Raw genomic sequence first — 28,000 nt, 5'->3', positions numbered from 1 at the left:
CGTCGTCGACGAGGTAGGAGACGACGATGGGGCCTATGGGGCCACGGAAGATAGCGCAGGCGAAGAGCTATGCCCCGTTCGGACATTGACTAAGGCTCAGGTCGAGGGATCGCCACATGGCCTTACCCAAGATCTTACACCTAAATCCACGGTCTCGCCTCCGGGCCCGACTACGGACACTTCTGCGGAGCCGCCATTAGTCAAATCAAAACCGAAAGAGAAAGTTTCCGTCTCGAAAGAAGCTTCTATGGAGCCGCCATTGGTCAAATCGAAACCAAAGGTACAAACTTCGGTCTCCTCAAAACCGAAAGTGATAGAGGCACCATCAAAACAGAAAACGCCTGTCGCATTGGTCGGCTCCACGTCTTCGGACATGTCGGTGCACACAAAGCCAAAGAAGGTTCTCCAATCGGTGAAGTCGCTCAAGGGCGTCGAGCCGAAGACTGGGGCACCGAAAGCGCTTGCCAAGGCCGCCGACCCGAAGCCGTCGGCGCCAAAGGCTGTCGACACAGTCAAGGGACTCGGAGCTCCAAAAGCTGTCGATCCTGCCCGTCGGTCCGAAAAGGCCAAGAGTGCTGCTACCCTCGAGTCACCGCATGGTAGTGGCTCGAGCACCTGTTGAGTCGACGAAACCGTCCGCATCCTTCACGAAGCAGGTGTCGGATTCGTTGCAGCACATTAAGGACAAGGCTTCCGCGGTCGATCCAAAGGATACTTCCACACCGAAGCCAGCCACCAAACCGCACAAGTCGACGGCGCCGATTCAGTTCACGCTGCCGCCGAAAGTGGCGCCAAAGGCGTTCGCGTCCATGACAGTCTCCACCGGGCCGAAGCCTACCCCTGCTGTTGTAGGCACAAAACATCGGCAACCCCTACTCGAGGACCAGTCGGAACAGTTTATCGACGCCAACACCGGTAAACTTTCCATTTACAAGCGCAAGATCACACCAGCACAGCCTATGGAGTTCTACACAATTCCTTTGAAGAAGAAAAAGAATTCCACGGATTCCCCAGTTCTTGTTGAACTGATTAATCCACGTGCTCAGGACACTGCTCCAATCTCGCCCACTTACTCAGATGTGGAGGCTGGGGAAGGTGACTACGAGGAATACAACTACCCTGCCGACACTGATCCTGAAGATCAGCATGACACATGGGCAGATGCTGCAGACCCGGGGGATCCACAAACTGCCCCGGACACTCAAGTGTATGCTGTCAAAACCTCCCCTACTGAGGATTCTGCGGCATTTAATGCGCTTATTGAGAGGGCAGCCAAGAATCATGACGTCCAGCTTCATGCTGACCCTATTGAAGTAGACTTTCTGTTTGACACCTTTTCCTCCTCTGAAAAGACCGTTAAGACCCTGCCAATGCTGAAGGGTCTCTTGAAACATGCTGCAGACATTTTTAAAGATCCCACACGTGCCAGGGTTGTAAAACCCAGAATTTAAAAAAAATACAAGCCGGCACCTGGTGACCCTACCTACATCAAGGGCCAGTTGCCGTTGGACTCTCTAGTTGTTTCTAATGCCCGGAAGAGGGCAAATTCACAAACTACTGGTGATGCTCCTCCCCCTGACAAGGAATCTAAAGTGTTAGAAGCATCAGGGAAGAGGGTGGCGGCTCAAGCGGCCAATATCTGGCGCATTTCTAACACGCAGGCACTCTTGGCCAGATATGACAGGGCACATTATGATACACTTGAAACCCTGTTACAACACTTGCCAGACGAGTATAAGGAGGCTGCAGAGATGCTCATTCAGGAAAGGAAACTCATCTCAAATGCTTCTATTAAGTGTGCACTGGACGCTGCGGACACCGCGGCCAGGGCCATTAACACTAGTGTAATGTTGCGGCGTCAGGCCTGGCTCAGGATCTCCGGGTTCAAACCGGAGATACAAACCACCATCCTGAATCAACCTGTGAACCCTGATCACTTATTTGGACCTGAGGTGGACACCACCCTGGAAAAAATCAAAAAGGACACCGAGACTGCAAAGTCTATGGGGGCTCTCCAGTCCCAGCAGTTCAGGGGTAGCACTTTTCGTCGCTCAAGCAATAGAGGTGTTTCCAGAGGCCAAATGTCCCAGCAAACACAGTACACTAAAAGTGGTGCGCAAACCTCATACAACAAACCGAGCAGAGGTGGCTATCGCGGAAACAGCGCCAAGGGCAGAGGTCGTGGAAACAACAGCTCCCGATCCTCCACCGCCAACAAACAGTGACGCCTTGTCACTGCCCCCCGACCATACAACACCGGTCGGGGGAAGACTCCAACAGTTCCTGCCAGTCTGGAAATCCATCACCACAGACAGGTGGGTCAGAAAGCTTATCCAGTACGGTTATTGTCTGGAGTTAACATCCACTCCACCCAACATTCCCCCAAAACACCGTCCTATGTCCACAGAGCATTTGCACTTATTGCAGCAAGAGGTGCTCGTCATGCTGCAAAAAGGGGCAATCGAGCTCGTACCAGTGGAACAAAGAGGCTCGGGAGTGTACTCCTTGTACTTCTTGATCCCAAAGAAAGACGGGTCCCTCCGACCCATACTGGACCTCAGGCCCCTAAACCAGTACATTCTCTCAGAACACTTTCATATGCTCACGCTGCAGCAGGTTCTTCCGTTGCTCAATCAGGGGGATTTCCTCGCAACATTAGATCTCAAGGATGCATATTTTCTCATTCCACTACATCCGTCTCACAGAAAATACCTCAGATTCACCATTCAGAATCAGCATTACCAATTCAAAGTCCTCCCTTTCGGAGTGACCACAGCGCCCAGGGTGTTCACAAAATGCCTGGCAACAGTGGCTGCGCACCTCAGGAGACAAAACGTTCACGTCTACCCTTATCTGGACGACTGGCTTGTCCAAGCAAAGTCGGCCCAGCAGTGCGCTGCCAACATGTCCCACCCCATTCACCTTCTTCACGACCTGGGATTCTCACTGAATTATCCGAAGTCACACCTTCAGCCCGCCCATGTGCGGCAGTATCTGGGCGCGACAATAGACACTCTGGTGGCCACAGCGCAGCCAAATTCTGTGAGGATCAACTGCATTCAGTCGCTCATCCAAAAGTTCAGACCGCAACACTCGCTTCCAGCAAGAGTGTTCATGCAGTTGATAGGCATGATGGCCTCCTGCATCTTCATAGTCCCGCACACGAGGCTACATATGCGTCCGCTTCAAGAGTGCTTGGCTCGTCAGTGGAATCAGGCTCACGGACAGTTAAAGGACCTAGTGTTGGTGACCGGTCGTGCATACAACTCTCTGCATTGGTGGAATCCACACAACCTTTGCAAAGGCCGACCGTTCCAGGAGCCTGTTCCACAGATCATCCTAACGACGGACGCTTCTCTCCATGGTTGGGGAGCTCATGTACTCCACTACACAGTGCAGGGACTATGGACTACGCAGCAAAAGAAGATGCACATCAACCACCTAGAGCTGATGGCAATCTTCATGGCAATAAAGGCATTCAAAGTACATCTGTGCAATGTTGATCGTTGTCCGGACGGACAACAGGACGGCCATGTACTACATTCAGAAGCAGGGAGGGACACACTCTCCACAGTTGTCTCATCTAGCTCAGAGCATGTGGAAGTGGGCCATTCAGAGGAACGTCTTCCTCATGGCGGAACACCTCAAAGGCAAGGACAATCAGATGGCGGATCTGCTCAGCAGGTACAGCCACCAAAATGCACGAGTGGGAGATACATCCATCAGTACTCCACCCGTACTTCCAGCAGTGGGGTCATCCACAAATAGACCTGTTCGCCACAAAGGAAAATGCCAAAGCTTTGCCGCCAGGTTCCCGCACCCACAGTCGCAGGGCAATGCGATATGGATGAACTGGTCAGGCAAATTTGCGTACGCTTTTCCCCCAGCACCTCTAATACCGCTGGTGGCACGAAAGCTAAAGCAACACTCGATGATGCTCATCCTGGTTGCTCCAACGTGGGCACGCCAACCATGGTACACCACGTTTCTAGAACTTTCCGTGGTACCGCATCAAAGGCTGCACCTCACACCCAGACTTTTGACGCAGAGCCATGGCGACATTCAGCACCCAGATCCGCAACAGCTCAACCTGGCGATCTGGCTCCTGAGGTCTTAGAGTTTGGCTACCTCAACTTCCCTCCTGACTGCATGGATATCATTCGGGAGGCAAGGAAGCCCACTACCAGGGCATGCTATGTAGCAAAATGGAAGCGGTTTGTCATTTATTGTGTGGACCACAACATTGACCCGCTTGACGCGTCCACGCACAACATCATTTGTTATCTGTTACATCTTTACAAATGCAATCTGGCATATGCTTCCATTTGAATACATTTATCCGCCATAGCGGCTTATCTCCAAAACAGGCAGCATCTCTCCCTTTTCAGAGTGCCTGCCATTAAAGCCTTTCTAGAGGGGCTCAAACGAGTCATTCCTCCCAGGACCCCACCTGCTCCTGAATGGAATCTTAATGTGGTCCTCACCCGGCTGATGGGTCCACCTTTTGAGCCTCTATATTCATGCGAGATTCAGTTCTTAACATGGAAAGTGGCTTTCCTAATAGCCATTACGTCACTGCGACGTGTTAGTGAGCTCCAGGCGCTCACTGTACAAGAGCCATTCATACAAATTCACTCCAACCGGGTAGTGCTGCGCACTAACCCTAAATTTCTTCCAAAGGTAGTTTCACAGTTCCATGTCAATCAGACTATTGAACTGCCTGTGTTCTTCCAAAATCCTGAGACAGTGGCAGAAAGAATGCTCCACACTCTTGACGTCAGAAGGGCTTTGATGTACTACATCGATAGGACCAAAGATTTTAGGAAGACGAAACAACTCTTTGTTGCCTTTTCCGCACAACACAAAGGCAACCCCATTTCCAAAGCAGGTATAGCTAGGTGGATCGTTAAGTGCATTCAAATTTGCTATCAAAAAGCTAAGCGCACTTTAACAATCCCCCCAAGAGCCCACTCCACCCGCAAGTTGGGGGCCTCCATGGCTTTCCTTGGAAATATCCCTTTAGAAGACATTTGTAGAGCAGCCACATGGTCTACCCCACACACATTTACAAAACACTACTGTGTAGATGTGCACTCCAAGCAGCTGTAGGGCAGGCTGTTCTTAAAACACTTTTTCAAACGTCTGCAGCTGGCACAGGCGGCCGCCGCTAATGGAGGGACTGCTGTATATTCTATGCTATAGATATGAATTCAGCAGCCCACATGCCTCGAACTGAATATGCTACTTACCAGTATGCATCTGTTCTTGGCATGTAGGGCTGCTGACATTCATATCGCCCACCCTCCTCCCTGGCGCCTGTAGCGGCTGCAGAATTTACACTTACTCTGAGCATGGTCATCGCTCACACTGTTAATCTCCATCTTCGCCACAATGGCTAAAAACAATCTGGGGATGGAGTCGATGCCCATGCACACTGTAGTCCAGGGGAGGAGCCACCTATCTCGTGACACTTCGAAGACTCGTCCAGGACAACAATGTGCAATCATCCGGACCCATCACTAGGCGGCGATCTATGCTATAGATATGAATGTCAGCAGCCCTACATGCCAAGAACAGATGCATACTGGTAAGTAGCATATTCAATCTCAAGATATGTTCTGGTTCTGCACTACTCTAGCTATGTCATTATGTCCACTCGACTGAAAGGTTTGGAAAAATGACTGGAAACTGAAGTTGTTTGTCCAAGAGTGTGCACTATATGGCTTTGTCAACATCACCAGAGTTGACTTTTGATTTTGATTTAGAAGCTAGATCTCCCACCTACTGGCGATGTGAGAGCTTTGAATTTTCCATATCCTGTCAGACGCCGGGGATTATTCTACAGGTAAGGAATCTGCAGGTATTGTTTCCGCCAGAAAGTTAGTTACTGCAGGTAAGTAACTTTTTTGTCTTGAATGCATGCAACTCGTTTGTTAATGTATCTATCCTTGGCAGAATTCCATTCCTGGATCTACATTTTTTCCATCCATGCAAATTTCCTTCCTTACTTTAATAAATGAGTTGGTGGGGGACTGACTGTGTTAAGATGGAAAATGAAGATGATCAAATTGTCAAACCCCATTAATATTTCAGTCCCTATTTGACACTTTGCTCTAGTGTCCAGTGAACAATAGCCAAAATAGATTTTTTGCTCAATCTAAATCAAATGACATGATGCAGATGTTATCCATGTGTCTGTAGCTTTTGATCGAATTAGGTTTTAGATGGTTACATTTTTCTCTTTGAGTCAATGTTTACTTTTCTTTCAGATCCAGTCCTTTATGAAGGTCCAGGGCTGGAACTCGAACTTCCAAAAACTGACAGTTTAAATTCAAATGCACTCCTGCATCTGAAAAATAGATTCACAGCCATCAGCAAGTGCATATGCCTCCTGCTCAGGTAACTGTCCCATTCTCACTTACATGTCCCTCACCAGACAGTTCAATCAGTGTTTTCCTTGAGAAAACACGCTTACTTTCTGCTGAGGTAACTACCTCTCTCCCCTTAAGAAATGCTTGGACTTCCTTTCCCAGTAACCAGTCGAGAACTTTTGTTGAGCAGCGGTTTTCCACTCTGTGTTGGATTTTTCAGTGCCTACGTTACAAGTTCTGTCCTCCTTCTTTAGATAAATCCCTTTCCGTAGGTAACACACCCCCTTCTCCCAGAATAACCTGACGATGTTGCTTTATTAACCTGCCCTGTCTTGTGCAAGTACACTTTTCTGTCTCCAGCAATGACTTTGGAGTGTATATAATCTTGGTGTTGAATTGCTTCAGATATGTTGCACTGGGTGCTATTGCCTTCTTTAATCTAATCCTAGACTCTACTTTGGTGATGTTGTTGCAACTTAGTTCTTTCTTTTACCTTGAATTTTTCGACTCCTACTTGCGGGTCTTGTTTTATCTGATTTTTAGGCAAGGGAGTTTCTTTTAACATTCTGGCTATCCCTGTGTCTTTTGATAATCACTTTCAACATGTTCTTTGTTCTCCTTTCAGCTCAGACTTTTCGGCACCAGTCAGTGTCCCAGTGCAGGACATCCTTGATGTAGTTTGCAGAGTTTTGAACATCAGCAACAGAAACTTGGTGAGTGTAAGAAATTGGGTTATTAGTTGAGGAGTGGAAGCCCAACTCTAATAATAAACACAATCCTTGTCAGGGTCAAGGACAACATTCACTAAATAAACCTGTGGAACCCTCTGGTAGTTTGGTACAAAATCAGTCGGGCTTAACTTAAAGGCAATGTGTAAAGTATTTATGCAGTACAGAAACCGTAATAAAGTGACAACACAACACAGGAAAAATCCCAAAACAATTCAATAAAATAGAGTACATTTTAATAAATGAAACTATACCAGAATGACACAAATCTGATCAGTAGAACGGGAGATATCATTTTTTAAGGTTTTAGGTACATTTATGGCATGGAAGCTCAAAGTGCCACTTGTGGATAACTGGTCATGCTAGGCGGTGGTGGGGGGCGGGTTAGCGTGGGATGCAGCATGGGTTCGATACATGAACTAAGTTAGTCCCGCTGAAGTGTTACCTTTCAAGTCTGGTGCGAAGGGAGCTGTTCGCTTTGTCAGGTGCCGCGAGGAGGAGGCTGTCTGCACGAGGAGCAGGTGGATCGTTGCTGCAAGTCGTTGCTGTAGTGCGAAGAGCTGGTTGTCATTGGAGCCTCGTGTTGGTTGATCGTCACAGGTGGTCTCGGCCTGCTTCAAGTGCAGGTTTTGCGTTGATAGTCATCGCGGATGGTTGATCCTCGAGAAGAAGAGGTCACTTTGTGGCTGCAAGGAGCTAACCTCTAACTTCATTGTTTCTTCAGGAGGAGTTCTATCTGACGCCAGCCAAGTGTCTAGGACCTGGAGGGCACCTCTTGGTGATAAAAACACACTCCATCAAAGGCCTGCCGCAAGGGTCAAGCAGATCCACGTTCTGCTGGTCAGTTGAACAGTTGAAGGGAAGCTTGTTTTGTCTCTAGTTCTCACAGGATGTCTGCCTACTTGACCCTTGGAGTCAATCTGGGTAGCCTGGGTTCAAGGCAGGCTGGTATATTTCTTCTATCCACAGGGCAGCCCCTCTTCTTCAGACACCAGGGCAGTTCTTATTCTGAATTTTCTGAAGGTCCAGGAGTTTTACTGATGATCGGTTCTGATGAACCCATTTTTAGGTAGATTCTAAGGGCAGCCCGCAAGACCTGCACGCTCTGCGAGGCACGCTGTATCAGGGTATGCACTGGAAGCCCCTCCCACTCTCCGGCCATATTTGTCATTGGCTTGTCATTGTCCTTTATAAATGCTTGCATCTGAAAGAAAAACGTTTGTTATAGATTCCTTACCTTAGAATCACCCCCAGGCGTCCGACTGGAAAGTTTTTTTGTCAGCAGTACCTCTGCGCGTTGATAGGTGGCGTCGGGGTGACGTCACGGTCGCTACTTAGATGCTGCCTTCGCGCGCTGACGTCAGTTCTTTCTTTCTTCCACGCCAGCCAGCACAGATCCGGGAAGAGCAGTACATCCAGTGACTTTTTGACTGACTTTTTCTTGACTTTTCTTGACTTCTTTTTTGAGTCCATCGACTCCTGGTGCACGAGGGATGCCCGGCTTCAAGGCATGTGGTTTATGTAACCGACTGATGTCGGTGACGGATCCGCACCGCATGTGCCTCTTTTGCCTGGAGCGCGACCACGACCCAAAGTTGTGCTCTATGGTGCCGAAGGCTTTGCGGGAGCGGTCCTGAAAGCTGCTTGAGCGCCGGCAGTCGGCTCTGTGCCGTTCGAGGTACCGGTCACGAGGGAAGTTGAGGTACCGGTCACGGAGCCAGCCACCATTCGTCCAAGTCATTGAAGTCTTCGCACTCTGGGTCGGGTAAATCGAAGCATAAGAAGAAGTCGAAGAAGCAGCATCGCTCTTCGACTACTCCTCGTCGGCCGACCTGACAAGGGATGCAGGTGGTGCCCCTCCTGTGGCTCCGCGTGCCGAGCCCAAAGAGTCGACTCCGCATTTCCCTCCCTTTCCGGGACCCGAGTGACTACCGCCCAGCTTCATACGTTCTGCGAGGCGATTCATGCCATCTTTGGGAAGCCCAGATCCGCCGGCGCGCCTTCTGGCCCAGCGGAACCGGTTGGGGTACCTAGGCCTTTTCTGCCGACGGTTCTGACCCCGACGCCGCAAGCCCCCCCTTGGATCCAGGCCTGGATCCAGATCGGCGCCTGTTGACCTGATTACACCTCCACCAGCGCCCCTTCCTCTGGCACCATTACCGCATTCGTCGCAGGTCAAAGGAGCTACTCTCTCCCATTCGAGGCTACCCCTCCAGCCATGCCACCGGAGTACCACCGCATGTCTGAGGATCACCTGGCCCTTCTCCAGCAGTAAGTTACGGCTCTCTTGGCCAAGGGAGCCATTGAGCTCGCTCTGTCGCCGGGTGTAGGTCGTGGTGGTTGTTCCCTCTACATTTTGGTCCCCAAGAAGGACAAAGGCCTGTGTCCTATCCTGGATCTCAGGAACGTCAACCGCTTCCTCTGGAAGGAGAAGTTCAAGATGTTGACGCTTGCTCAGGTCTTGTCTGCCCTCGACCCGCAAGACTGGATGGTAGCGTTGGACTTGCAGGTCGCTTATTTTCACATCCCCGTCCAGCCGGCCTACTGGCGTTACCTGCGGTTCACGGTAGACCACACACATTTTCAGTTTACCGTGCTCCCCTTTGGCCTTACCAGTGCCACTCGGGGGTTCAGGAAAGTGATGGCAGTGGTCGCAGCTCATCTGCGCAGATCAGCGATTTCAGTCTTTGCCTATCTTGACAACTGGTTGTTGAAGACTGGCTCGCCCCAAGCAGTCGTGTCCCACCTCCAGACTATGGTAGACCTCCTGCATTCGCTGGGGCTGTCAATCAATGTGCCGAAGTCACATCGGGCTCCCTCTCAGAAGCTCCTCTTCATCGGAGCGGTTCTGGACACAACGCAGTTTCTATCCTCCTGAACAGCGAGTCTGGGATATTCTGGCTATGATTCCGATATTTCAGCCTCTATCCCTGATTTCGGTCAGAATGATCCTGAGGCTGCTGGGCCTCATGGCCTCCTGCATCCTGCTGGTAGATCATGCCAGATACGGGGTCTGCAGTGGGACCTGAAGTTCCTGTGGGCACTACATCAGGGGAATATGTCCGACTGCGTTCAGATCTGAGGGCACTGCTCGACAACTGCAGTGGTGGCTCTCGAACCAGGATTGGGTCAAAGGCAGATCACTCTCCCTTCGCCAACCAGACCACATAGTGGTGACGTACGCATCCCTTCTGGGACGGGGCGGCCACATGGTAGAGGCGGAGATCAGAGGCTTCTGGTCTCTGGCGGAGTCCAAGCTCCATATCAACCTTCTGGAGCTTCGGGCGATCTGTCTTGCACTCTAGGCCTTCCTTCCCTCTGTCTGGGAAAGAGTAGTGCGGGTGTTCACGACAACACCACCACCATGTGGTACTGCAACAAACAGGGCGGGGTGGGGTCGTGGACCCTATGTCAAGAGGCCCTCTTCCTCTGGACATGGCTGGAACATCCAGGCATATCCCTGGTGGTTCAACACCTGGCAGGTTCACTGAACTGCTGGGCCGACAAACTCAGCTGCATCTGCTTGATGGATCACGAATGGCGTCTTCACTTGGAGGTGGTTCAAGGTCTCTTTCGACAGTGGGGGGGGGGGACTTTGTTAGATCTATTCGCCACCGAAGAGAACGCGCAATGTCAGTAATTCTGGCACTCGCTAGGCACCGCTTTTCGTCGTGAGTGGAGTTGCGGTCTGTTGTACGCCTTTCCACCTATACCACTTCTGCCCAGAGTGCTGAAGAAGATCAGGTTTAACCAGGCCCATGTCATTCTTGTGTCTCCGGTTTGGGCACTAAGAGTCTGGTATCTTGCGCTGCTCAACATGCCTCTTCGGGAGGATCTTCTGTCACAGCAACAGGTGACGGTCCTCCACCCGTACCTGTCCAGCCTCCACCTTCTTGCTTGGAGATTGAGCGGCGGCAGTTGATGTATTTCGAGCTGCCTCCTGAAGTCTGAAATGTAATTCTGGCAGCTAGGTGTCCCTCCACTAAGACTGTATACACCTCCCGGTTGAACAAATTTGTGGCATGGTGCACAGCAAAGGCTGTGGATCCCCTCTCTGCCCCTCTTTCTGAGGTTCTCTTGTTCCTTCTTTCTTTGGCCCAGCAGGGCTCAGCTCTGGGCACTATCACCGGTGTCTCTCTGCCATCTCTGCCTTCCTTTGGCTTCCAGATCAGCCTTCCCTTTTCAAGTCCCCAGTTGTAAATCTTTTCTTAAGGCATAACTCTTCTCTTTCCTCCTATTCCCTTCGTTATGCCTGTGATACTTGAACCTGGTTTTAATTTATTTAATGTTCGCTCCCTTTGAGCCGCTTCACAACTGTCCTTGGAGGCTTTTAACTAAGCCTCCTTTTCTGTCTGTGCATCCGGACAAAGTTGTCACTGGGACTCATCCATTCTTCTTACCCAAGGCTGTCACTGCCTTTCACATAGGGCAGACCATCACTTTGCCTCACTTTGCCCACCTTCTTTCTGCCTCCGCATCCTTCGGAAGAAGAAGAGAGGCTCCACCGTCTGGTCCCAAAACGGGCGCTTTCCTTTTATCTGGATCGCACTTAACCGTTCTGGGTGGATGACCAGCTCTTTCTTGGGTACATGGGCGCTAAGAAAGGTCGGGGCGTACACAAGAGGACTATCTCCCGATGGGTTGTCTTGTGTATCAAAAAATGCTATTCTCTTGCAAAGAAGGAGCCTCCAGTGGGGCTGCGCGCCCATTCCACCAGGGCGACGGCAGCCACTACTGCTCTGGGACAAGGCGTTCCTCTGAATGACATCTGTCAGGCGACTACGTGGGCATCGCTGCACATGTTCACCAAGCACTACGTTCCGAAAAGTCCAGTCCCGAGAGACTGCTTCTTTGGCTGTTCTGTTATCCAGGACTTTCTGGTGTGAACTTGGTTCGCAGACCCACCTCCGGGATTGGTATTGCTGGGGTACCTATTCTAAGGTAAGGAATCTATAACTAACGTGTTTCTTTCAGATGAACAAGTTACTTACCTTCAGTAACGATATATCTGTAAGAAACCTTAGTTAGTTCTAGATTCCCTACTGCTCCACCCATCCTCCCCCGTTCTGCGAACTGATTCCTAGAGTTAAGGTTATCCTTTCAGGGCCCTAGTTTTGTGCACCAGTTGTCAGTGTCTTGAAAGTCTCTGTGCTTCTGGCGCTGAAAGTCGTGTACAGAACTGATGTTCGCGCGCGAGGGCAGAGTCTAAGTAGCTGTCGCGATGTCATCCCAGCGACACAATGCCAACGACTAACGCGGAGCCGACCGATGCCACCTTCCGACGCGCAGAGGTACTGCTGACTAAAAACTTTCCGGATGCCTGGGGGTAATTCTAAGATAAGGAATCTAGAACTAACTAATGTTTCTTACAGATATATCATTACCGAGGTAAGTAACTTGTTCCTCTGATTCGTAAGTAGGCTTGCTAGTTCCTCCATGGTACCGCCTTGTCTGCATTTGTTACCACCCAGAACGACTGGCCCTTTTACTTCTTTGTTACACAAGATGCTTTATTTAGTCTGTGGGCACTATTTCCTTTAATGAATAATGTGGGACAATGGTGGAGGTTTAATTTGCTGTGTGCCCACACAGCACTCAGGGGACAATGGCAGGCGCTACTTGTATATGGAATGCGCAATGTGCGCTTTCACTTTAATAGTGGCTGCTTCCCCCGCTCCGGCACTCGTGGGACAATAGCGGGCATTTCTTGTATACGGAGCGCGCAATGCTTTCATTTTAAAAATAGCTGATGCCCCACACATTTGCGGGACACCAGCTTTGGATCTTGGGGAAGGGCGCTCTGCTTAGTAGCACCGCTTGCCATACATTCACCAACCGGCTCTAACTTGGGACGTGCAGAGTGTATGTCCACTCTGTAGTGTTTGAAGAATTACTTCAAGCTTGTTTTAGTTGTGGTGGTTGTTAATTTCCAAGTATTTGTATAGCGCTCAGCTGCTGCAGTGTGGCTTCACAGCACTGTAGGCTTCCTGGGGGTTGATGTATGTTATGTTCGAGGCATATGGGCTGCAGATCACACACTAGTGCATAGTTCGCCATCTGGTGGTGGGCCTGGATGATTACACTTTGTTGTTGTCTTGGAAGAGTCTTTGTTTGGTAGACGACTCCTTCCTTGGAGCATAGTGCGCATGGGCATCGACTCCATCTTCAGATTGTTATTTTCCGCCATCGGGCTTGGATGTGCTTATCGTTCGGTCCTGTTACCGATTTCCTTTCGATTTCCAGTCCTCCATCATACCGTCGGTATCGTCTTCGATCACGATTTCCCTGTTACTCGCGTCGAAAAACTTTGCGCTTCTCGATTCCGGCGCTCGTTGGGGCCGTTGAGTCCAACTGCGTGACTGGGCCTTTGGCTCATCGAAAGAACACCCTTCAAGAAGTGCCCTCAGTGTGGACACAAATTTCCCCACACTGACCTACATGAAGTGTGCAATCTGTGCTTGTCCCCAGAGCATGAGAGCCGAGATTGCCAGGCCTGCGCTTCGTTCCGGTCCAAGAAGACTATCAGAGACCGTCGAGCTCGAAAAGTCATGGCGCAGTCCTCCTCATCGACACCAGATCTCGTCATAGATGAGGCTCCAATCGATCTAGAGTCCGAAGAACAACAGAAGGACGACGTTGTCTCTGAAGCAGAGGATTCAGCTTCCGCAGCCGAAGGCCAATCATATGATGATGATCTTCTACCAGCTGGTCAACAGGTCGTGAGTACAAGCGTCGACCCTGTTCACACCCCCATACCGTGCCAGGCTTCGGTTCCACCCCCGGGTCTGGGTGCACACCGACCAAAAACATCCGACGCCCCGCCTTCTGGCTCGGCAACGAAGAATACCAAAAAGCCTCTAGGGGCCTTGGAACCAAAACTTCCGGATCCGAAAACATCCGATCCGAACGAAAGACACAACACCAAGAAGGATTCTGACCGCAAGTCTTCGGAACCAAAATCTACTCCAAAGACTGTAATAGACACTGCTAAACCTTCTAAGCAACAAGACAAGTCGGTGCCCAGGAAAGATACGTCCACAGAAGAGCTTTTCAGGCCAGATCCAAAACAAAAGGCTCTTCTTATCAATCCAAAAACTGGATAGGTCATTGCAGTACCTGAGAAAAGGAAGCTGGACCCTCCTAAAACACCTCCAGTTCCTCTTAAAAAACATGCTCAAACTTCCCCTATAAGAATACCTTCACCATTGCTAGAACTACCAGATTTAGATATTTCCCCTCCACACTCACCATCCACCACACAGAGCCCTGCACCAGCAGATGATGATGGAGATGAGAATGATTATTCAAGAGGGATAGAAGACGAGCAACACATAGATGACCCAGATGATATTCCTGGTCCATCAGATGATCCCTGGGAAGATTATAACGCGCCAGATGCCCCAGATCTGCCACAAGATGACTCATACCCTTCTAGGCCATCTCCTCCAGATGACACTATAGGGTTTACGCAACTCATTCATAGGGCAGCCACTTTTCATGGGGTAGATCTGCACACCGATCCAGTAGAAGACTTCGTTATGGACACACTTTTGCCTTTACATAAATCCACAACCATATTACCAATGCTTAAAGGAGTTGTAAAACGCGCACCAGAGGTATTCAAAGACCCCGTTAGAGCCAGGGTAATTAATCCCAGACTGGAGAAAAAGTATAAAGCAGCTCCAACTGGCCCAGCATACATCAAGGGCCAGATGCCATTAGACTCATTACTGGTCTCAAATGCCAGGAAAAGAGCTAATTCACAGATAACAGGGGATGCTCCAACCCCTGATAAGGAATCCAAACTTTTAGATGTGGACGACCAAACACATGCTCTCTGAAGTGGTGGAACACCAAAAACCTTTCCAAAAGCCAGCTGTTCATAGAGCCAGTGCCACAGGTAGTGCTAACCACAGACGTATCCCTTACAGGATGGGGAGCTCATTTAGCACAGCACACAGTACAGGGCACATGGGCCCCACAACAAAAGCTACTCCACATAAACCAGCTGGAGTTGCTTGCCATTTTTCTAGCTCTAAAGTCATTTCAATATTACCTATCAGGCAAGGCTGTATTAGTCCGCACCGACAATATGAAAGCCATGTACTATATCCAAAACCAGGGTGGAACACACTCCTTACAGCTCTCCCTGCTGGCGCAGAGCATATGGAGGTGGGCCATTCCTCAAAAAATCTTTCTCTTAGCAGAACATCTACCAGGAGTTCACAATCAAATTGCGGATCTGTTAAGTCATCAAAGACAACAAATACACTAGTGGGAACTTCATCCTTAAGTTCTTCAACCTTTCTTTCACAAATGGGGCCAACCAGAGATAGATCTGTTCACCACACACCTAAACTCCAAATGCCCAAGCTTCGCCGACCGGTATCCACACCCATTGTCCAAAGGCAATGCGATATGGATGACTTGGTCAAACAGATTTGCGTACGCTTTTCCTCCTCTCCCACTCATTCCGTTAGTGGTGCGCAAGCTACAACAACGCTCCCTCCCATTAATTCTCATTGCACCAACGTGGGCAAGACAAACGTGGTACACCACGCTACTGGAGATCTCCATAGTACCACATCAAAAGTTAAAACTCTCAACACCTACTAACACAGAACCAAGGAGAGATCATGCATCCTGACCCCATGCAGCTCAACCTAGCGATTTGGCTCTTGAGGTCTTAGAATTTGGATATCTCAAGCTACCGCCTGATTGCATGAATGTTATAAAAGAGGCTAGGCGTCCCACCACTAGGGCATGCTATGCAGCCAAGTGGAAAAGGTTTGTTGTGTATTGCACAAAAAACAACATTAACCCACTAGATGTTTCCATACAAAACATCATATGTTACCTGCTCCATCTACAAAGATGTAGTTTAGCATACTCCTCAATCAGGTTACATCTTGCTGCCATAGCAGCTTACCTTCAAAACAGACATCTGTCATTATACAGAGTACCTGCCATCAAAGCATTTATGGAAGGACTCAAAAGAATAATTCCTCCCAGGGTACCACCCTCCCCTGTATGGAATCTAAACATTGTTCTCATTAGACTTATGGGTCCTCCATTTGAACCCTTGCATAAGTGTGAATTACAGTTCCTTTCATGGAAAGTTGGCTTTTTAATTGCCATTACCTCACTCAGAAGAGTAAGTGAGATCCAGCCTTTAACAATTCAAGAACCATTCTTGCAACTCCATCACAATAAAGTGGTTCTAAAAGCAAACCCCAAATTCCTTCCAAAAGTCATTTCACCGTTCCATCTCAATCAGTCTTTTGAGTTGCCAGTTCTTTTCTCAATCCCAGACAATTGCTAAGAGATCTCCATTCGTTGGATGTCAAAAGAGCTCTTCTCTACTATATTGATAGGACAAAGGCATTTCGTAAGACAAAGCAATTGTGTGTCCTTTTCTCCTCCACATAAAGGTAATCCCATTTCAAAAACTGGGATTGCAAGGTGGATCGTCAAGTGCATTCAAATTTGTAAGCAAGTGGCGCTCTATCCATTCCCCCTAGAGCTCATTCCACCCGTAAACTAGTGGCATCTATGGCATTTTTAGGAAATATTCCCTTAGATATCTGCAAAGCAGCTACATGGTCTGCACCGCACACATTCACAAAGCACTACTGTGTAGATGTGCAAGCAAAACAACAAGCTAGTGTGGGCCAGGCTGTACTCCAAACACTATTTCAAACTACTGCAACAGATACTGGTGGTCACCGCTAAGGGAGAGAACTGCAATGCAATCAATGCACTAGTGTGTGATCTGCAGCCCATATGCCTCGAACGGAAAATGCTACTTACCAGTATGCATCTGTTCTTGGCATGTAGGGCGGCAGAGTCACACACGTCCACCCGCCTCCCCGGCTACCTTTATCTGTTCCAATAATGTCTTCATTAGATACACTATACATGGACATCTTTTTCTGTTCTCATACAACTCCATCATTTTCCCAATGGCGAAAAACAATCTGAAGATGGAGTCGATGCCCATGCACACTATGCTCCAAGGGAGGAGTCATCTACCAAACAAAGACTCTTCCAAGACAACAACAAAGTGTAATCATCCGGGCCCACCACCAGATGGCGATCTATGCACTAGTGTGTGACTCTGCAGCCCTACATGCCAAGAACAGATGCATACTGGTAAGTAGCATTTTCCTTCTTCACGGCTCTTACATCACAATGTACAGAGGTGCCCATTTCCACAACAATTTCATCATCCAATACACAACTAACCGAGCACTTATTTGGCCTCCCCAATACATCCCGACGCTGGACAAATCGAGATCAAATGTTGTCCGGAGTGGGTAGCCGAAGACTCAAATGTTGTAACATTTGTATAGCGCCTAACGCCCTCTTATGCTGTTTGCAGCACCCACAGAAGAATGCTATGCTCTTGTCTTCAGTGTCATGTGACATTAACATGTTTGACAAACTCCACACATCAAAATGAGTGAATGGCTTGTGTAGCTCAGCGCCGGCCTCTTTGCGTGGGAGGTGTGGCTTTAATGGGGATTCCCTTTTTAGGTCTCGGGCCTAGCGTACACTGCGCAAGCAGTGTCGAGCAGCCTGAGTCCTTTTCTCGGCATTTTGAAAATGGACCTAGAAATTCCACGCAGCTCGTGCGTATTATTTCCTAGGTCCATTTTCATTGGCCTTTACGTGCGTGTACTTTTAAAACAGAACACGCAATAGGCCATGGGCGGTCGCGTAGCTCTGCCCATGGCCTATTGGTGTCTGTTTTGCGCACCAAAGGCCATATGTCTTCAATTATCGAGGCCGTCACGGCCGAGCTAATTAAAGACATATGCTCGCAGTGGCGCGCGCACCACTCGCGGGCTTTTTTTTTTTTTTTTAACTATCACGAGGCCTTGCGTCTGCCCTTGAGTTTCATCTCTCGCATGCACTCTGGGGCAGCCCTCAAGCAGAGCGGCGTGCGGTTCTTTCTACGTGTTACTTCAGAGAATTTGTGGTTTTGCAGTCATGTACTCAGGCTGCTTAGATTCCGGCTATGCTCTTTATAATTCCACATACACTACAAAATAAAGTATCTTTTTAGGAAGCTGTGGTCCTCGTGGCTGACACCAAGAGCTCCTCTTATCTAGAAATTCCAGTCTTGAAAGGGCTACTTAGTTAGCGCAGCTCGTGGGAGGTTGCATGTGGTGGTGGGCAGTGTGTGTAAAAAAGCTTCATTTAAACCTGGAGAAAACACAGACTCGTCTTGTTTTTAGAGAAGTTGTGTTTGTGTCTGTTTTGACTGTGTTCCCTGAAATCACTCTGTTAGCTCTGCGAACTCCGGCGTGCTGTATCTGTGCCAAAGGCTGTAAATAACTTCGAGGGGGCAGAAGGCAAAGTGTCACTGATTATGTGGTGCAGGGCATAATTTTTGAGCAGTCTGTGCGTTCATCCCACGTGGCGTGCTGCATGATGGTAAGGATAGGACCGACTTTGGGCCTAAAAAGTTAGATCGTATAATCAATGTAAAACGTAAAATAGGACTTGTGTTATGAATATGCCTGTTTGCTGTGACTGTGACTGTGCGCCCTGATGTCAGTGTGGTGTCGAAGTGTGTGTCCGTTGAGGTGGGGGCCCAGGGGACGGGACTGGTATTTCCGCTTGGTTTAATGAGTGAGTGACGCAGTTACCGCAGATCTGTTCTCTTTCAAGGCAGTGCCCTGTATGTGGATGAGAGCAAAGGCTGACCTGGGAGTCAGGATGTCTGTGTGAGGATTGTGTCTAATGGACACTGCCATGGAGATAGATGCTTTGGAGACAGGCCGTATCGGAATAGCTGGCATTCCAGGCATTTCTCATCTCTTCTTTCCAAGGATGAAGGGGACCAAATTACTCCTCATGCAACCCTCTCAGTTTAGTACCTTCCCATCCACGCAGGAAGAGGATGGAAAAGATGATGCATAGAAGCATCAACTTGAATTCATCCGCATGTAAATGGTGTGAACTCTTTATCGGCCATTCCCACATGTCTTTTTTTTTTTACTGTCCCGCTATATTTGTCAGTAGTTTTACAGTACAAGGATGAGCTGTGTGTGAGTGTGCAGGGTAAGCAGTGTGTGAGTGCGCCGGGTGAGGAGTGTGCGCCGGGTGAGGAGTGTGCGCCGGGGTCCAGGGACAGCAGCGTGCAGGGCGAGGAGTGTGCGCCGGCATGCTGTGCGAGGAGCGTGCGGGTGTCCAGGGCCAGCACTGTGTGTGCGCATAACAAAACACAACAAAGCTTAGCATAACAAAACATAGTAAAACTAAACATAGCATAGCATAACAAATCATAGCATAAAACAGCATTGCATAAAAAAATATACCATAGCAAAACAAAATATAGCATAGCAAAACACAACATAGCATAGCATAACAAAACATAGCATAACCAAACACAACGAAACATAGCATAACAAAACACAACGAAACATAACAAAATATAGCATAACACAACAAAACGTAACAAAACAAAGTACAGCTTAAAAAAACCATAGCAATACATAGCATAGCATAAAACAAAACAGCATAGCATAACATAACACAACAAAGCTTAGCATAGCATAACAAAGCATAGCATAGCATAACAAAACATAGTATACACACGCAACCACACACACAACCAAACATAGCATACACATGCAACCACACACACAGCCACACACAGCCACACACAGCCACACACAGCCACACACAGCCACACACAGCCACACACAGCCACACACAGCCACACACACACAACAACACACACACAACACACACACAACCACACACACACAACCACACACACACAACCACACACACACAACCACACACACACAACCACACACACACAACCACACACACACAACCACACACACACAACCACACACACACAACCACACACACACAACCACACACACACAACCACACACACACAACCACACACAACCACTCACACACACAACCACACACACACACAACCACACACATACAACCACACACACACAACCACACACACAACCACACACACACACACACACAACCACACACACAACCACACACACACACACACACACACACACACACACACACACACACACACACACCCACACACACACACAACCACACATACACAACCACACACACATACACAACCACACACAGCCACACACAGCCACACACACACAACCACACACACACAACACACACACAACAACACACACACAACAACACACACACAACAACACACACACAACAACACACAACAACACACACACAACAACACACACAACCACACACACACAACCACACACACACAACCACACACACACAACCACACACACACAACCACACACACACAACCACACACACACACAACCACACACACACACACAACCACACACACACACACAACCACACACACACAACCACACACACACAACCACACACACACAACCACACACACACACACACACAACCACACACACACAACCACACACACACAACCACACACACAACCACACACACACACACAACCACACACACACACACAACCACACACACACACAACCACACACACACACACAACCACACACACACACACAACCACACACACACAACCACACACACACACACAACCACACACACACACAACCAATCCAGCCCACATAATTCCACTACACACCACATGCATACACTCCATAGCACATGGCCAAAAGAAATTGCCATTTACATCGCCATTAGCTCTAACTCAAATAAATCCGAGACCTATTGCATTTCCAATGCTTGTTTCTTGAAGCGTGTGTATCTCATTGTGCAATTTCACAGAGAGGTGCATTTTAAAGCAATAGTTTCAAATAAATAAATCGATTAAACAATCGTGGGTTTTGCAGGCTCTTCCGAAGTGAGGCTCTCATAATCTACCAGTTCTTCAACGTATTCCCAGAAGTGTTGTCACTTCAGCCTGCCACTTTGTCATTTCCTCAGTTTGCACCTTACAAATGCTTCTCCCAGACCATGACAGAGGATGCACTAAGGGGACAGCGTAGGAATACATAACGTTACACAGATATCAGGATCTCAGTCAATGTGGAGTGGGTCTGTTCATCAGGTTAGAAAGCTCTCCTTGGCCCAGACGCCTAGGTCCCCAAATTAATAACACTGTGCATCAAGTTTGCATCACTAAAGTGAAACAACCCGAGCAAAGTGTTTAATTGACATTTACTTGTCATTGCAAACTATCTTTTGCGCTGAATAGCAGTTATAAAGTAACAGAAAGTAGTAACTTTGCATTGAGGGAGACACCAAGGGTGGTGCATGGGCATTCCTATTCAACCACTTATACTTTTGATGCTAAGCTGTATCTACTACACAAGAATTTGCAATACAGTATGTGTCGCATTTTAGAGACTTTGACCTATTGGTATTGTAAATGACAATGCCTTTTAATATTGCAGGTTTAAAAAAAATAAAAAATAAAAGGCATTGTCATTTACAATGCCAATAGGTGACAAATCTCGTAATTGCGAGACCTATTGCATTGCAAATTGTTGTTATACCTGGTGCCAGCCTGTGTTGAGGAATTCCCTACTCTACCCACAAAACTGGCTCTGGTTAGTTTTTGCCCTCTGCTGGGTTTGTCTCCAATCTGTCTAGGGTGACAAAGGCATGAATAGGCCTGGTGTCACGTTTCTGCAGGCATTGCCCTTTGTAGGGACGCACTATTGGGCAGACTACTGTTACTCCCCAGCCATCCTGTCAAGACGATCCTCTCCCCTCACACCTAGGCTTCGGTTGACTCACTGCTGTTGGTGGTTTTGTATAATCACCAGACAGAGCCATTCACAATCATGAGCAAGAAAACTCACAGAGAGGCACACTGGGTTGGACAAAAAAATGGCAACTTTCTTAATGTGGCATTTTCAGAATTGTAACTTGCAATCCGATTATACTTTGAAAGAGGATTTTAAATTACAATTCTGTTAGAAATTGGGTTTCTGGTTGGCTAGGGTATGCACCTAAGCCAGGCGGAACCCACCACTCTAGGCAGTGTAAGGAAGTTGCACACCAAAGATAACGCCTGCTCACCCCCTTGAAAGCTTGTCAGAGCAGTCAGGCTTATCCCAGAGGCAATGTGTAAAGCGTTTGCGCAACTCACAGAGCAACTCACAGACACACCAGTGAGACACTAGGCACACCTCAAAAAGAGACTCCACATATAAAAATATCACTTATATTATATATAAAACACATTATTTATTTATAAAGTTTTGTATAGTGCGAACGTGACCCAAGCGGGTATCAGAACGCTTCACATAATGACGGGAACAACAATCTGACTCTGCAGGATAAACGGGTAAACAAGAGTACTGCGGAAACAGAACACATAAATACAGTAAAGGAGCAGACATGTGAGGAAAGGGTCTCCGCGCATTGTTTCCGGGCTGAGTAGTTACAATACAGGTTCAGAATGTATGCATAAGAAGTTCTTTGACTTCTTTTGGGAAAGAGGACGTTGAGGGATTCAGTCTGATTTCTGGAGGCAGAGCGTGCCAGATTCTAGGGGCGATACCGGAGAAGGCTCGGTTATTGGTTTTCTTTCTTTGAAATTTTTGTGGTTTCAGCAGTAAAGGGCTAGAGCTTCTCAAAGATCTGCAACCACCCGAGAGTTCCAGTTTCTGGGTGAGGTACAAAGGAGTATTAAGGTGAATGGCTTTGTGAGCCATGCAAGCAATTTTAAGATGAATCCTAGCGTCAATAGGAAGACAGTTTAGAGATTTCAAATCCGGCGTGATGTGTTTATTTCTTTTGGATCATGTGATGAGCCTAGCCGCCGAGTTCAGAGAGGCCATCAGCTGAGCCAACTTGTAGGTCAGAAGCCCACAGAGAGTTGATGTAGGAGTGTGGACACCTGACTATGGATACCCCAGATTTTTTGCCTTGTGTTTAGCTGGTTTTCGACTTAGTTGGCCTGGGACCCTGCTAACCAGGGCCCCAGGCTATCTGCTCTCTCTTTAAAATGGACTCCATGTACCCTAGGTGCATAACTAATTGGATATTGGGTCACCTTATCAGCCCCTGTACAGTGTACTATAGGTACCCAGGGCATAGATGCATCCAAGGCCTACCAGGGGCTGCAGCATATCTTTTGCCACCCCTGGCTGGCCATCCAAACAGACACAACTGGCTGATCACTCAGCTGGGGCAAGGTTGTGTAATCACTCCTTGCTTAGATATAGTATACCTATGTCTAAACCTATATCTGGACACATATATACCTATAAGTCACTCCTATGGCAGGCCTTAACAATCCTGGAGGCAGAGTGCTTGGTTTTATGTGAGATGGTGCTCTAGCATGAGCTGAGCCTGTCTGCAGCTTTCGGAACCAATTCCTTATAGCTGTTCCAGGGTATTGCCATACCATATACTCTTAAGTGCATTATAATCCTCGCGGTTATTGCTAACTTTGGTTTGGCTTTATCAAAACATGTTGTGTAAGGTGTCATACACTTTGGAATACTACCCCCTCGCCAGTTCTGGCGACGGGGGTAGCATTCCACCCTTCTAGAGGGAGAAGACATGTAACTTTACTTAAATGCGGTTAAATCTAACCAGAGCCCCAGCATCACAAAATGAATGCTGCTGCCACAGACACTAGTCTGGCCTTCTGCTGCTGACCGAAACTCCGGCAGGGGAGGCCTGGACAAAAGGTATCCTGTCACAGGGAGGTGTTACACCACCCCAGACAGGAGATAGTGGATTGAGGCAGGCAGGGCGAGTGAAACTAGACACTGCCTGGGGCGCACAAGGCTCCCCATGCATAGCCCAGTTCATACCGGTCCTGGGGCACTCCAGCCCCAGCTCTGGCACGAAACTGGATAAAGGGAAAGGGATGTAATCACCCCCTTCCTGGGTCTCACCCATAGGAGGGACCTAGCAGGATATCCAGCCCCTTGATTTGGAATAAAGGTAGGAGCTGTGCCCATAGACTTTAAATTTATACTGACTGAAACTTTGATACAGAACTCTGGACCCTTCGACATCCCACTCGACGTGGAAGACTGAAGAATCTCCTTTGTGGTCAAGAAGTGACCACCCTGTGCAAACAGGCACCATCCAGCGCCCAACGGTTTGCTTTGTTGCAGCTCCCGCCGGAGCTCGAGCGACAGAGATCGACAAGAACCGGATTCCCAGACATCCAACAGCCCAATCCACAGCCACAGCAAAGCTGAGACCCGTGGAGGCGACGTGAGACGTGGGACCGGCCATCTTGAAAAGACTGCGAAATGCTGACTGTGCAGCCCCCGAGGTACCCTCGAAGCTGTGCATTGGGGTTTGAGAAGCCCCAGCCCCGAGCAGCTCGTGCACCGAAGACCACCCCTCCACACTCGCGGAGTGCTGCGTGGGGCCCTTTTGCATTTCCCTGCTCGACGCGTCGGTCCGGTCACTTGCCCGTTGGCTAGTGGCCTCTACAACGACGAAACTACTCTGCTAGTCTGGTTGCTCCAGACTGGCCCTCGCTCCCCTGAAAAGGAGCCACCTCTCTGACCTTGCTGGTCCGAGTAAGAAGCGATCTTCAAATCCTGCGTGGGTTGCCTTTGCCAAGGCCTGTTGACTCCGATCCGGAAGCCGACACCGCCGGCAGCGAGAGCCTTCGTGGGACAGCTCGTGATCCACTCCTGGTCATCCTCGATGCCCCAGAGTCCACGTGGCAGTGGAGTCAAGCTTCTCGACAACCACATGATTGCGCCCAACATCGCCTGGTTCCTTCCTGGTTCCATCCTGGTCACTGGCTAGTGACCCAGACGCTGTCCCCTCTGCTTTCAGGTACTCTACATCTTCGATCCACCCTTGGATCCAACCGGACTCTTCTCTCCTGGCCGCCTGCAGCATCTTCATCTCCAGACTCCATAGAACTCCACGACGAAACCCGACACACTTTGGCACCTATGCACCCGCTTCCTGTGGGTGAGGTAACAATCTAACACCGGTGCTCCTGTAGTGGTTTACACCTCTAGTGTCCTAGTTTAAAGTGGCTTAATTCTATTACAGTCGGAAGACTTCCAAAACAGTAACTTTATAACTTTTACGCACCATTGACTTTGCATTGGTGCATGCGTGTGCTTTTAGCGCTGCACCCGAATCCCGCGGGCTACTCCCGTCCTAACTGCTGTTAGTCCAGTGTAGTCCCAGCGATGCCCTAGGCCTTACCATTGTTCGAGAAGTGGTTCTTATACCACTTATTTAGTATATGGTTTGAGTGGCCACCGGCCCTATCCATAATTGTGCAAGTTTTGTATGTTTAATTGTGCTTTTGTTTAAACGCTTGTGCATCTGCCCTCATAAAGAGTACAGAGGATTATTCTAGTAATAAATACATATATTTTTTATAATATATAACTTGTGTGGTGTCCTTTCGTTTGATATTACAGGACTACATATGGTAAAACAGCTGGCTTCACATGCCCTCTTGAGTTAAGCCTAAGACTGCTTAGTCCATGCTACCATTAGGATAGCTTGTCTATAAGGTTGACTTTACAACCACCACCATAAGGGATTGTTTGGACTGATACAAGGTGCTCACTAGAATAGTGAACATCCTACATCAGGCCAACTTCTCACAGTTGAGCTCCCATACTCCAATCTGGAGATGACTAGTGCTTGAAAAGCAGACTTCAGGACTTCCGGAGCAAGGAAGGGTTTTAACTTTCTTAGTATGCTCATTTGGAAGTTCGCTCCTTTGATGGCATCGCTGATGTGTTCCTGCATGCTCAGGACCTTATCAAGTATTATTCCGAGAGATTTGGTAGTCAATGATGTGTGGAACACAGTTGAGAGCCGTAAGCTGCTTTATGTATTCAGTGATAGTAGAGGGCTGTTTGGAAGGAGAAATAAGGAGGAATTCCATTTTGATGGAGTTTAATTTGATATGATTGGAAGTCAACTTGTGTTGGGTTTTGAGTAGGGTCGAATTGAGTGAATTGATATCTTCGGGGGAGTAGATTTTCAAGTACAGTTAGGTATCGTCCGCGTACATGGCGTTCAGTATATTGGATGATTTGAGCATTTGCGTTAAGGGCGCCATGAACAAGTTGAAGAGTGTTGGTGAGAGCGAGGACCCTTGAGGGACCCCCAGAGTGATCGGAGAAGAGTTGGAGAGGGAGTGATTGACTTTAATTCTTTGCGATTTCTTATAAAGAAATGAGGCAAACCAGTTCAGAACTGATCCTGAGAGACCGATCCTCCGTTCCAGTATATCCAGGAGGTTGTCATGTTTGACCGTATCAAAAGCTGACGAGAGTTCAAGTAGGATTAGAGGGCAAGTCTTATTCCGATCCAGCATTTTTAGAGCGTCATCTGTTATGTGGGTGATGGCCGTTTCGGTGCTATGACCCTGGCGAAAGCCCGATTGGAATTGATCAAAAGCTGGAATTGATTAATATGGCTAAAAAGTTGGACATGAGCACATTTCTCCAGCAGCTTCGTAGGAATGGTAGTGATTGGGTGGAAGTTATTTTGGTAGTCTTGCTCAGCAGAGGGCTATTTAAGAATGGGCGTAACCTGGCCAGCCTTTAGACGGTCAGGAATCACACTTTGCTGTAAGGAGGCATTTACAATCTTGGACCAAATTGGAACTAGAAACCTCTTCATTTCATTGAAGAAACTGGGTGCAGCGGGTCATGGAAGTGGTTGGAGGGTTTAAGTGTAGTAAGTATGTGAAGTATAGAAATTTCGTAAAAGGGTGTGAAAAGGCTCCGGGAGGTGCTATTTTTGGGAGTGTACCCTAGAACAGGGGGTGATTGGGCAGAGGGAGGGGAAGTGTCTGTCAGCTGGTTCACTGATGTCTGGAGATCAGTTTTAATCTTATCCATCTTTCCAAGGAAGAAGTCCGAGAAATCATCACAGTTTGGCTGTATAATGGAAGCTGTTGGCGAAAGAATGGGAAGATTATTGGATTGGAGTTTAATTCAAACAGCTTTTTTGGCCTGTTTCTGGCTTTATTAAGTTGACTTCTGAAGAAGATCGCTTTAGCGCTGTTAATGTGTTTATTGTACAGGCTCCTCCTAGATCTCAGGAGCACAAGGTGTTCAAGAGACAGCAATCCTCTTCAGGATCGTTCGGCTAGTCTCAGATTGTGTCTGTCTGTATTTAACCCCTTGTTGAACCAAGGTTGGGAGTCTTTGGTGGACTTTCTTTTTAGTTGCAAGGGTGCCATATCGTCCAGAATGCTCAATATGGAGTTGTTGTGCTCAGTGAGGTCATGTACCCCAGACATGTGAGTTGGAGGAGGTAAGGTCATGTTGCTAAGGGATATCACTTCATCCAGGTTTGCATTTCGGATGGATCGTTTCCAATGCCTAGGTTTCTTAGGCTGAGATTTTAACTTGGTCCACGGTTCCATGATGCGGAAGGAGATGTAGTGATGATCTGTCCAGTCATGTGGGACAATGAAGTCAAGTTGAATTAAGGTGTTGTAAGCGAAGACACAGTACCTACTTTGACCCAGATTATCCCAGAACAGGAGAACAGGAGGCCAGCATACACAGGCCCTTGAAAAGTCCATCACAAGCAAGATACCACCTCAGTAAAAAAAAGTCAGTCCACCACAGACAGAAGCAGCAACTGCAGGCCAACCCACCCCTTACTCAGAAAAGGTAGCGCTCATCACACAGTTCTTCCTCTTTTCTTCATCGCTGGGTCCTCTTGTTCCTTGAAGTGATTAAAATCCTTGTGTTTTAGGTGTAGTATTATACCCCATTTTGTCATTGTTCTCTTTGTGGCAAGGGTCTCTGAACCCTGTCCTAACCAGTCCTGTCCTCCCTGGTGCAGCCTGACAACGGGGGGAAGACACAGCATTCTGAAAATGGAGACAGCCTTTTTAGGTGCAAGTGAAACTCCTCCCACCACTCTAAACGCGGA

General features: G+C 48.2%; 1 protein-coding gene across 1 annotated transcript in view; it reads left to right on the top strand.

Annotated features, from left to right (window-relative positions):
• Positions 1 to 28,000, top strand: part of PELP1 (proline, glutamate and leucine rich protein 1) — a 394,967-nt gene that overhangs the window by 134,918 nt on the left and 232,049 nt on the right. Inside the window, exons 8-9 of the mRNA XM_078670231.1 lie at positions 6,270 to 6,399; positions 6,997 to 7,084. Of these exons, the coding sequence (XP_078526357.1) occupies positions 6,270 to 6,399; positions 6,997 to 7,084 (218 nt within the window). The remainder of the gene's footprint in view (positions 1 to 6,269; positions 6,400 to 6,996; positions 7,085 to 28,000) is intronic.

This window comes from Lissotriton helveticus, chromosome 12 (assembly GCF_964261635.1).
Source record: "Lissotriton helveticus chromosome 12, aLisHel1.1, whole genome shotgun sequence".
NCBI lineage: Eukaryota > Metazoa > Chordata > Amphibia > Caudata > Salamandridae > Lissotriton > Lissotriton helveticus.
This window is presented reverse-complemented; position numbering and strand designations above follow the sequence as displayed.